This window comes from Octodon degus, unplaced genomic scaffold (assembly GCF_000260255.1).
Source record: "Octodon degus isolate 3935 unplaced genomic scaffold, OctDeg1.0 scaffold00257, whole genome shotgun sequence".
Classification (NCBI taxonomy): domain Eukaryota; kingdom Metazoa; phylum Chordata; class Mammalia; order Rodentia; family Octodontidae; genus Octodon; species Octodon degus.
Window position 1 is genome coordinate 2,506,723 of NW_004524833.1, and position 11,262 is coordinate 2,517,984.

Genomic DNA, 11,262 nt, shown 5'->3' on the forward strand with positions numbered 1-11,262 from the left:
TGGCCACTCACACACACACACACACACACACACAATAAATAAATAAATAAACAAATAAAAAAAAATTAAAGATATAAAGCAAAAAGTTAGAACCCAGAAACTGTGGTTCTTTAGCTGGCATGAGTAGTGTTATAGTGTGGTCCCTGCTATGTGGAGAAACTTCGTGATGTGTGTTCCAGGGCTTTCTCACAGATATAGCTGCCTCATTTCCACCTACTCTAAATGCCCTGCTCCTGAGAAATCACAATTCCCCAGTGCAGATAAGGCCCGCCTCCCTTAGATCTAACTAAGTGATATTAAGGACATCTCTTGCATGGGTCTTGACTTCATATGTTTCAATTTTTTTTTGCACATTCTTCTGCTGTAACAGCCATATACACATTTTTTACATAATTATCTTTCTTACATAATTACCTTCTAATAAATATATATGGAATTAAAGTAACATATTAAATCATTTTTGTGCTTATAGATAGAAATAAATACCGAGAATAAATGTTATTGGGACAAAACTGTTAGGGAAGTATCATTTAACAAAATGTGGCATTAAGTTTCTGTTGAAAAATAATAATTTGAAACATATTTGATGAGAAGCACTGCATAAATAAAATTACTGAAACAGGCCGGCCAGATAGCTCAGCAGATTGAAGTACCTGCTAAGTGGACACAGGGGCTAGGGTTCAATCCCTGGGCCTGCTGTGCTGGCCCCACCCCTGGGTGTGTTGAGACAGTGATTGAGACTGGATGTGATGGTATGTGCCTGTAATCCCAGCACTTGGGAGGCTTTAAACAGGAGGATCACTACAAGTTCAATCTAACTAGTGAGACCCCATAGACCCTGTACTAGATACATTAAAAAGGTAATAAATAAATACATTAATAAATGAAATTATTGAGGAACAACTAGGCATTTAGCTATTGCTAATGAAGTTATGATTAAGTGGAGACACAACAAAAGATAATAATGACATGTCTTTTTTCTAGGAGTTTACAATGAAGACCCTTCTCAGCTCAAAATCTATGATACAAGCTGGGCATGGTGGCACACAGCTGTAATTCCAGCTCTTGGAAAGCTGAGAGGAGGAGGATCACCAAGGGTTTGGGCCAGCTTGGACTACATTGTGAGATCAAGGACAGTAAGACCCTGTCTCAAAAACCCTGAATGAATGAATGAATGAATGAATGAATCAATCAATCAATCAATCAATCAATCAGTCAATCAAACAATGATCTATGATATGGAAACCAAAACAAACAAACAAGGAGATATGAACTGCTTTAGAGTTGGGATCATTCTGCATTACCTGACCATATGCAGGATTTGGTGTGGACTTATATGTGCAACAACTGGATTCTCTTCGTACTGATAGCCACATTGTCTTTAGAAAGATTAGAGAGCTTTGCTCCATTTGAGAAGTGAAAAGGAAAATTCACCCATCATCTTGTGAGTGAAAAGTTCCCAGTGACCACAGTGTGCTAAGAACAGGCCACTTCTGTTGGCCAATAGAGAATGCATGCTGAATGCTACATCCTAGTAATCTCTCCCAGCAATTACTTGGTTTTCTCTAAAGCCAGAGGTTAACTAGTGTCACAAGTATGGTCTGCAGCCAAAAACTAATTCCTTGGCATGAGGCCAACTGAATGATGGAACTCTAACCTGTGCTTACAGAGTGTTCATGCTCTGAGGCAATAAAACCACGCCTTGAACCTGCTCTCAGCACTGATGGGCTATATGCAGGGCTCCACACTTTTTTGGGTCTACTTCCTTGGTGATATTAAAGTTACGCTGAAGCAAAGTAAGTCACTTATTGATTCAAACCTGCTTGGCTGTGTGGCTAATCTCGACAGCCAGATCCCCTCCAGAATTCCCAATGCCAATTATAACAACCCTCTTTCCAATGAATCCATTTGGGTTCTTATAGTCTCGACTATGGAAGTACTGTCCTTTGAATTTTTCAATTCCTGCAAGAGAAGAGAAAACAATTATTGGGTGATGGCTTGTATGATGGATTTCACTGTACTTGCTTTCTGCTTTTGTTTTTTGCAGTTTAATATTTAAGAATTCTCTACACGTTGTCTCTTTATTCATCTATTCTCTTCCTGTTGTGAACATTTTGCTAATTGTTTTCTCTCATAGTCTCAGAATAGGACTTCATGATTCACTTATCATAAATAGTTTTGTTTTTTTAAAAAATGTATTTAGTACAGGGTCTACAGGATCTCACTACACAGATCAGACTTGTGATTCTCCCATTTTCAGCCTCCCACGTGCTGGGAATAAAGCTTCATGCCACCATGCTCAGTCTCAATCGCTGTTTCAGTGTGCCTCAGGGGTGGGGCCAACACAGCATGCCAGGGATCCAACCCGGGTCACTGCACTCGGCCTGAGCAGGCACTTTAGCCTGCTGAGCTGTCTCGCCAGCCCCGTAAGTAATTTCTGGATTTGCTGACTCACAAATCCACACTGCTTCAGAAAATTTTCATTCTATTTTTCACATTCCTTTAAATACCTATTACTGTTTCAGTTGGAATACATATACATGTATTTTCATACTCTCAAATTTATATGGTGTATTTTTTAAATGAAAATTAAAGCTAAAGAATAAAATTAAATTCTTCAGCTTTTCTAACTTTTTTTTTTTAATTTTATTTATTTATGTATGTGTGTGTCTGTGTGTGTGGCCAGCTCAGCCCACCAGGGGGCAGGGCTGGCTGGCATGTGGTGCTGGGGGATTGAACCGTGGTCCCTCTGATTTGCTAAGCTTGTTCTAAGTAGGTGCTTTAGACCACTGAGCCATCTCACCAGCCCCTTTCAGCTTTTCATTTCATCCTTAGAAACTCAGCATGTCTAGTTTTTACATTGTTGAAAAATTCCTCACCTGAACTAATACTCAGGAAGAACTCCACATTTTTTTTCTTTCGATGCTTAGGAAAACTAGAGTAATTATGCAGCTACATACAATCATATGTCATTTAAAGGGGCTACATATATTCTAAGAAAGGTGTCATGAACTGATTTTAGTGATGCGCAAATATTATAGATGTACTTAACACAAATCTCAATGGTATAGGTCAAATCAAGAGATACAGTAAACAAAGTAGAAAGAGAATATTCTAAAGTAGTGATAAGTATAGTAAGAGTAGCAATATAACTGCTTATTATCAGTATTACACATTGTATATAACTGTATGCATTATAATTTTATGCACTGACAGTGTAGTATTATGCACATCAGCATCATCAAAACCACTTGAATACTGTGTTTTGTGCTCTGGAGCTACAACAGCCGTGACACCACTGGGCAATGGGAATTTTCTAGCAATATTATGTGTCACATCCGTAGGTAAAGCTCTAATTTTCCTTTAATTTCCAAAATGACATGGTCTCTACCTAGAAGTGGCAATAATACAAGTTACTCACATCTTTAGGGGAAGCATAATTAGGGTAAGCCTTCATCCCAACGCAAGAATCACTCAGACTACAACCCTCTTATTCCTCAGGTTCTAGGTCTCAGTATGGTTCAAGGGTCTTTTACATCAGTGGGTTTCTCACCCGGGAAGCTTTCCAGGGGTAGGTGAGCGTTGGTGTGATGGCCAGTGCAAACCATGACGGCATCAAAAACATCCCTCTTCGTTTCCCCTAAATGCTCAGTGATCACTTCCCATTGGCCTGAGGTGGAGAAGTCAGGCTGCTTCTTCACACTGCACACGGTGGTCTGAAAGAAAAAATGACAGTCACAGATGACTGCAACTACAGTTCATCCAGTAGACATCTTCTTGACATCACATCACAGTGCTCCCGCAGGGATATTTGGGTTTTAGACTCCACAAAGAGCTGTTTTAATTGGGGGCTGTGGTCTGAATGAGAAAATGTCTATGAGACAAACTAAGCAAAATAGAGTTGGCAAACTAATGTATTCTCCTCTGCTCCTAGAAAAGTGCAAATTGGTAGGTCTCTGGGATGATGCATGAAGGCACTGCGACACCTGACTGAGGCCCGGGCTTCTTCTGTGCTTTGGTGACACTCTAGGAACTACATGCCTCTTCCTCCCCTGACCTCAGACAGACAAGCCCCTTGATTTCTCCTTACTCCAAGCCCAGTTTTCACTGGTTAACCCTAAACATATCACTGAGAAATAGGGCTCCTATTCCTGCAAGAGTAGGAAAACTTCTTAGGAGCTTTATTTTATGTAAAAAAATCTCTCTTTGATTTCCAGAAATGCCAATTTCATCAGTAATTGTAAAGAAAGAAGCTATGAGATGGGATATAAATTCTAGTCAGTGATGTAAATTTTAGCTCTATAAAAACAAGCAATAGGGGCTGGTGAGATGGCTCAGTGGTCTAAAGCACCTACTTAGAATGAGCTTAGCAAAGCAAAGGGACCGCGGTTCAATCCCCCAGCACCACATGCCAGCCAGGGCCGCCCCCAGTGGGCTGAGTTGGACACACACACACACACACACACACACACACACACAATAAATAAATAAAAATTTAAAAAAAAAATAAAAACAAGCAATAAACAAGTTACTCTGCTCAGCTTAGAGATACCCAGAATATACTGTCATGTGGTCTAATAGAGACACCACCTCTATACCTAGCCATCCCATGCTATTTATAGTTCCTCTTACATATGTGATTTTACACAGGCTGGAGCTTCTCCTTGGATCACTTTTTATTCTTTCTTCACTTGGCAGATGCCTATGTAACCTTCAGGGCTCAGCTTGGGCACTGTCTCCTCTGCAAACTTCACTGGAGCCTGATGCTCCTGTCCTCAGGCGTTAACCACTCCTCTTCTGAGCTGCAATGTGTAGACCTCTCAGTGCTTACCACTCTGTAACCCTGTTTTCATTAACTACATATATTAACTAGATGGATTGTAAAGTTATTGATTGGGGGAAGGGTGTCTTTCCTGCTTACTACAGTAACAAACCATTTCAAGACAAGTAAAGAGAAGTGCCACTCAACTTTAACCGATTTGGAAGCTGTCATGGGCATAAGGCAGAAGGCTTGAGCTTTTTTCCCACTGTCATCAATCTCTGTTCTTTTATGGCCATCATTATAAATTATAGGAAAAGACTTTAGAGCATGACAATGAACCCATGGCACGTACATTACTGTGTTTTTATTTTTTAAGACAAAAGACTCTCTTGCAGAGTGTTTTTCTAACCTAAAACCTCAGTATTCAGGTTTAATTGTAGTGCTGGGACTTTGTTATAAATAAGGGGGTTCTGGGTTGTGGTTTGGCATTTGGTTGCTAAAAGGTTCACTGCTACTGCAAACATGAAGAAAGTAGGAGTGATCAAATACAATCAGTTTGTTTTTCAAACAAGGAAATTAAGACTCCTTGAGGTTGGGAAACTTACCAGTCAAAGATCACAGGATTTTGTTTCCTAATTCTGTATTCTTTCCTTTAGAGAAATGAGTTGTTTTGCTTCCTCAATAGCCTAACAATGACTCCAGTGGGTTGGAGTGGTGCTTACATGAAATAATTTATTGGGAAGTGTTTCAGACAGTACAGCTAAGGGATAGTGGAACTAAAAGGTTTTAAATTCCTATACATATCAGCTCCTGTCATCTGTTTTATTACGATCAAATAGTGCCAAATAAAGGAAATAAAAACATAGTGACTTCCTTCATCTGCAGCCAAAATATAAAAAGAGAAATCTTTCATGGATATTTTCCAGATACAGAGAGAATAGAAAGTAGACTTGTTGTGTGGAGTGGATGTGTGTGTGTGTGTGTGTGTGTGTGTGTGTGTGTGCACGTGCATATCAAGCCACTCTTTACATTTGTGCGCTGGTAAATGAAGCCATATTATTCATCTACCTAATGAATAACCTCAAGGACAAGCTTCTTAGAAAATTCCCTACCTGGAATTGGATATACTTTAGAAGGCCGAATTCTTTGGCATACATCCTGAAATATTCTAGGACATGAGAGTTGTGCATGAAGTTAGGGTAATGCTCTGGGATCGGGTAGTCGCTGAAGCACATCATCTCCTTAGAAGTATTGATGATCACTGATTTGTAGATACTGGCTCTTCCTTCCTCAGGATTTTCCTGTAACATATAAAAAAGCACTAATGGCAGCCTGAGAATTATCTTTATAACTTACAAGTAGGCATAAACACTTGAAAAGATATTCTGAAAGAAATGCTAATTTAAATAAAAAGTGTGTGTGCGCGCGCATACACACGCACACAATCTTTGCACCTTCCAGTGTTTGTACCCCCATAGTCCCTTGCTCTTGAATCTGAGCTATCTGTATTACAGTTGAAATGGCACTGAGTGGCTTGCAAATTTAATCCATAAGCAGCCTTGCAGCTTCAGCCTCACTATGCTAGAAGCCTCATCCTAGTGGAACCTGTTAGCCACGCAAGAAGTCCAGCTACACTGAGACATTTGATGACACAGGTACCTAATAAACACTTGATGACATTGTCTGGAGTAGAGGAATATTCAGCCAGCACTCAAAATTCTAGTTATCCTGGCTAAAATTCTAAACATGTGAACAAAAAGGCCCGATCAAAGGTGTAGTCTCAGCCATCATGTGATTTCAATTACACGAGATTCCAAGTGAGCCCTGCTGCGCTGACTGGGTCTCAAGACCCCCATGGACACTGTGACATCGCTCTCTAGCAAACACTGTATCAACTTAAGCTCTCTCTAGTATAAGTTAAATTTACCCAGTTGTCTAAAACAGCAATGATCAGCTAAATGGGTAAAAGTCAAGTAAATGGGAACATATACTGGGGAGACTATACATTAGTACCGTGTTTCTGAGCAAAGCTGTAATATATATACATATACGTATATACATCCTTGAAACTTCTGAAGACTTTAAGAGAATTATTTGGTAAACAATGATTTTTGTTAAAGAATGTTAATGCCAGCATTGTTCATTATATAATCAGGAAATAAGCTAAACACTGAACAGATTACACTGAAACGTGAGAACCATCCCTCTGGATCCTTGCCACCCAAGGTCTGGTTTGTGGGCCAGCAGAAAAGACATCTCTAGGGGTCACAGTTAGAAACGCGGAATCTCCGGCCCCAGCCTGACTTCCTGAATCAGAAGTTGTATGTTAGTAAAATCCTGAAGTGATTCAGATACGCATGAAAAGTGAGAAGCATTGCGTTATACGATATTAATCCCAAATTCAGTGTTCTCCTCCCACAATGAACTTGTTCACTTCCTCAAAAACATGGGGTTGATGTGGTGATCCCAACAAATAATGCAATATGACCCAAATCTACTATTCTGTTACTGAGATTCCACAAATGACAGGTTTTCAAATCCATTATAAGTTTTAACTGTTGAGTATGGAAATCTCTGACTAATTAGGAATCCATTCTTCTTTTTATTATTACAAAAATAGACTGGTTTTGCAACACTGCAGATTGCAAAACACTAAATGGCTACAAAAGAATATTTGTCCACACTCAGACTTGTTTTTCTCTCCTCTGTACTAAAGAATTTAGTCTGTTCTGGTCATTCATATTCTATGCCCTATTACATCAGTTCTCATTTTTTTTTTTTTTTACTTTCAATAAGATTTTATGAAAAAAAAAAGGGGGGGCTGGGGAGATGGCTCAGTAGGATAAGCGCTTGACTGGCAAACTCAAGGATCTGAGTTCAATCCCCGGTTCCGCCAAAAAAAAAAAAAAAAGATTTTATGAGCCTCTTCTGAAGAGTCCTCTAAGTTATTCCACCTTCTTCAACCAAATTGTTCTAAGTTGTGACTGTGATTGTATCGTTGCCCTAATTAAAATATTAGGTGTTGCCCCATTTCCTACAGAGTTCCCATTTCTTAGCTTAAGACTCAAAAACCTCTATAATGTCTCATATAATATCTTGTTCCAGGGGCTGGGCAGGTGGCTCAGTGGAATAAGCGCTTCCCTGGCAAGTGCAAGGGCCTGAGTTTAATCCCCAGTTCTGCCAAAAAAAAAAAAAAAAAAAAAAAAAAATATTGTTCCATATTCTACGTCTTCCCTATTAAACTGTAAGCTCTTTGAATTGGCTTTGCCTAAAGTGTTTAAATTAAAGATAGCATTCTGTAAATGTTTAATAGATGTATTTCTAATTATATTGAGAAATCTACAGAAAAAGTACTTTTCACATACTACCTAACAAATTAATAAAATAAACTCAAAATTTATTTCAGATGATTTGAATAAGATATATTTAGCACATTCCCCAAATCTTCTTGGGAAAACTGCAATAGTTCTCAGTTGTGGCTGCATATTGACTATAGGTTATTGTCAGTTAGAGTTATACAGTCCTCAGAATGGAGGCAAGAGACAGAAGGGCTGTATTTATGTTCAAGTAAAGAATGCCATAAACCCACTTTTAAGTAGTTAGCCAGTACCGTGTTCGTTTTATGAAACATAAAATGCAACGATAGCACCTCAGCATCATTCACTATGTTAGAAAGTAAGAGAAAAAAGAGACTGGGCAAGGTGGTGCGTGCCTGTCATTCCAGCACTTGGGAGACTGAAAACAGGAGGACTTCTATGAGTCCAATCTGTGTAGTGAGACCCTGTTGACCCTGTACTAAATACATAAAAAAATTAAAAAATAAAAATATAAAAAAAGAAAGTAAGAGAAAAAGCAAGCAAACACATGTCCCATTTGGCAATTAAGGAAGGCAGACAGTTATACTGTGACATTGACTATGCATAACTATCTTTTAAATAGACAACTTTTAAAATTGTTGCAAGTTGCAGGGCTAGATGTGCATATTGAAACAATTTCACTTAAAAAAAAAAATAACCAATTTATTTTTAAATCTGAGCCTGGACAAGGATAAGAAAACCCTGGTGCGGTGCCCTCTGCCCTCTTGAGACAAAGGACTTTAGACTATTCAATAGAAAGAAAAGTTCAAATCAAACAACAAGATTATCGCATTTCATACCTAAAGTGAATTGAGATTTATTTTTAATGGAAAAATCAAGGTTGAAGGTTGGTAATGCGAGATCCCTGAATGGAGTTGTAAGCAGGTAATTCCAGCTTATTTACCCAGTAATACACACCTGGAACAACGACTCTAAATTTTCCCCAAGCCCGGTACCTTTCTAATTTATTTTGTTAGTCCATTAATCTCTCTGCGCCTTTACATAAACAATAAAAAGGAGAAAACACGTGATATCTGTGTTAAATTTTGTTATCAGCAAAAGAAAAGAGAAAGTTGCATAAAACCCAAGCAGGTTTAGCTGCTTTCAAATTCAAGTTCATCCTAGTTTCCGCCGCGAGATAAAAGGTCCCCTGCCCCTGGTTGGAGGAAGGCTCCCAGCATTAAGGGACCAAGAGATTTACCTGGAACCTCCAGAGGCCCCCGATGTCAACACTCCTTTCAAAGCAGACGGGCTCCAAGCCTTCTTCCAGGCAGCATTTGATGGACGAGAGCCCGCTGGCGCCTGCCCCAATCACAGCGACCCTTTTCTTGGTCATGGTCTCCAGAGACTTTCGCCTAGCTGGTTTCGGATCGCTGGTCCTAAAGAATGACAGAAGGCAGCACACCCGTCACACCTTTCCACAATATTTTAGCCGCAGCAAGCAAACTCTGGAAGCACTGGGACAAGAGGCATTTGGGAATCTGGGGAGACCACTTTCCAATCCGAGCGTCCTCTCCTGCAAAGGAATTAATACCTGTCCTCACCGCCTTCGGGGCTCCGCAGGAACTCCGCAGGGGTCCTGCAGCTGCGGTCTAACTTTAAGCTGCTGTCACCATTACACAAACTCGCAAACAACAGCAAGAGCCAATGCGAAGGGCTTGGCCCGCCCCACCTCCTGACTGCCAACACCCGCCCACTCCTCCGCACCCAAGTTCTCTCTTTAAACCGAAAGGAAACGTCTGATCGGCACAGAAAATAATATTAATCAACATCATTATCAGTATCAGCGTCTTAATTTTTCATTCCCCCTTCTCCGCACTTGTACCTACACTCTCTGGAATGAGGGTCATACCTCCCCGCCACTCCTGTCCTCCCATCCCAACTCCTTATTCACTTTTAACTTCCTGCTTTGCCTTAAAGTGATAAACTCCTGCGGGTATAGCGGAACTGTCAAGCCCTAGTAAGCCTTGTTGCAGCTGCCTAAATGGACTAAACCAACCTTTTCAGGGATCTGTTCAAACAGGTGGCACTGCGGTGCCCTCTTTACCCTCCTGCCCACTTCACCGCTGGACTTTGGCAGCGTACTACTAGAGGGTTTTGCATTAAAATCCCCTTGCGTTGAGCTGAGCGCTAGGAAGGAATGGATTATGCCTCCTACTTAGAGGGGTTTACAGTTTAGCGCAGACCAGTCTGTACACAGTAATTTCGGTAAAATAAAACTACGTTTAAAAAGCGATTGCTGGGGCCGGGGAGATGGCTCAGTAGAATAAGCGTTTCCCTGGCAAGCGCAAGGGCCTGAATTCAATCCCCTGTTCCACCAAAAAAAGAAAAAAAAAAAAAAAAAAAAAAAAAAAGCGATTTCTCTCAGTCATATGAATGAGTTGGTTAAAAACAAAATAACCATTTCCAAAATTTTACTTAAAATTTGCAAATATACAATCGTGTACAACTGGCAGTGAAACAGATACAGGATTTTGCGCCCTGGGCCCCTCCTGGCCACATCTGAAGGGTGAAAGGGATTATAGGGGTCTTGGGGCGTGGCTGAAGCGGTGGGTTCCTGTTCAGCTTCTACCACTCTGAGTCGGGTTTAATCAAAGTGGTTCAAGCCCAGCCAGTGCCAGCCCTGGATTTGGACTTCTTGGGCACATCCTAAGAGTATTCTTCCAATGGTTATCATTTCTTGAGGGCTTTCCTTGTATGTTTCAAAAAGTTGAATGGGAACCACCCCGTTGTGTTCTCTCAGCAACCCCAGGAGGCACTGATAGTGTGAATGCTTCCATCTTGGAGCAAATGGCAGCACAAAGAAGCTAAGTAACCCACTGAAGAGTTCACAGCAAATCCAGGCAAAGACAGGCATGCAAGCAAGGTAGTCTGCCGCCAGGCCAGGCTCTCACACACTGCTCTTTGTGTAATGTTGTTCTTACTTAATATTTAGGTTCAAGTCCTTCTGCCATTTCTCATCTATTACACTGTTATTTTTGCCTCACTCTTGCTGTTGTACGTCTGTATTTTTATTTTATTTTATTTTATTTATTTATGTATTTATTTATTTATTTATTTAGTGTGTGTGTGGTCAGCTCAGCCCACCAGGGGGCAGGGCTGGCTGGCATGTGGTGCTGGGGGATTGAACCGCGGTCCTTGTGC

The 11,262-nt window shown here is 40.4% G+C and overlaps 1 protein-coding gene across 2 annotated transcripts in view; it reads right to left on the reverse strand.

Annotated features, from left to right (window-relative positions):
• The window catches only part of Fmo5 (flavin containing monooxygenase 5), a 23,632-nt gene extending 13,640 nt beyond the window's left edge, over positions 1-9,992 (reverse strand). Inside the window, exons 1-5 of one of the 2 annotated variants that reach the window (XM_023706466.1) lie at positions 9,663-9,992; positions 9,320-9,497; positions 5,875-6,063; positions 3,554-3,716; positions 1,820-1,962 (exon numbers count right to left, since the gene is read on the reverse strand). In XM_023706466.1, the coding sequence (XP_023562234.1) occupies positions 1,820-1,962; positions 3,554-3,716; positions 5,875-6,063; positions 9,320-9,454 (630 nt within the window). In that variant the 5' untranslated portion in view covers positions 9,455-9,497; positions 9,663-9,992. Of the gene's footprint in view, positions 1-1,819; positions 1,963-3,553; positions 3,717-5,874; positions 6,064-9,319; positions 9,498-9,652 lie in introns of both variants that reach the window. The other variant, XM_004646186.3, reaches the window with a different exon arrangement.
• Positions 9,993-11,262: the final 1,270 nt, after the last annotated feature.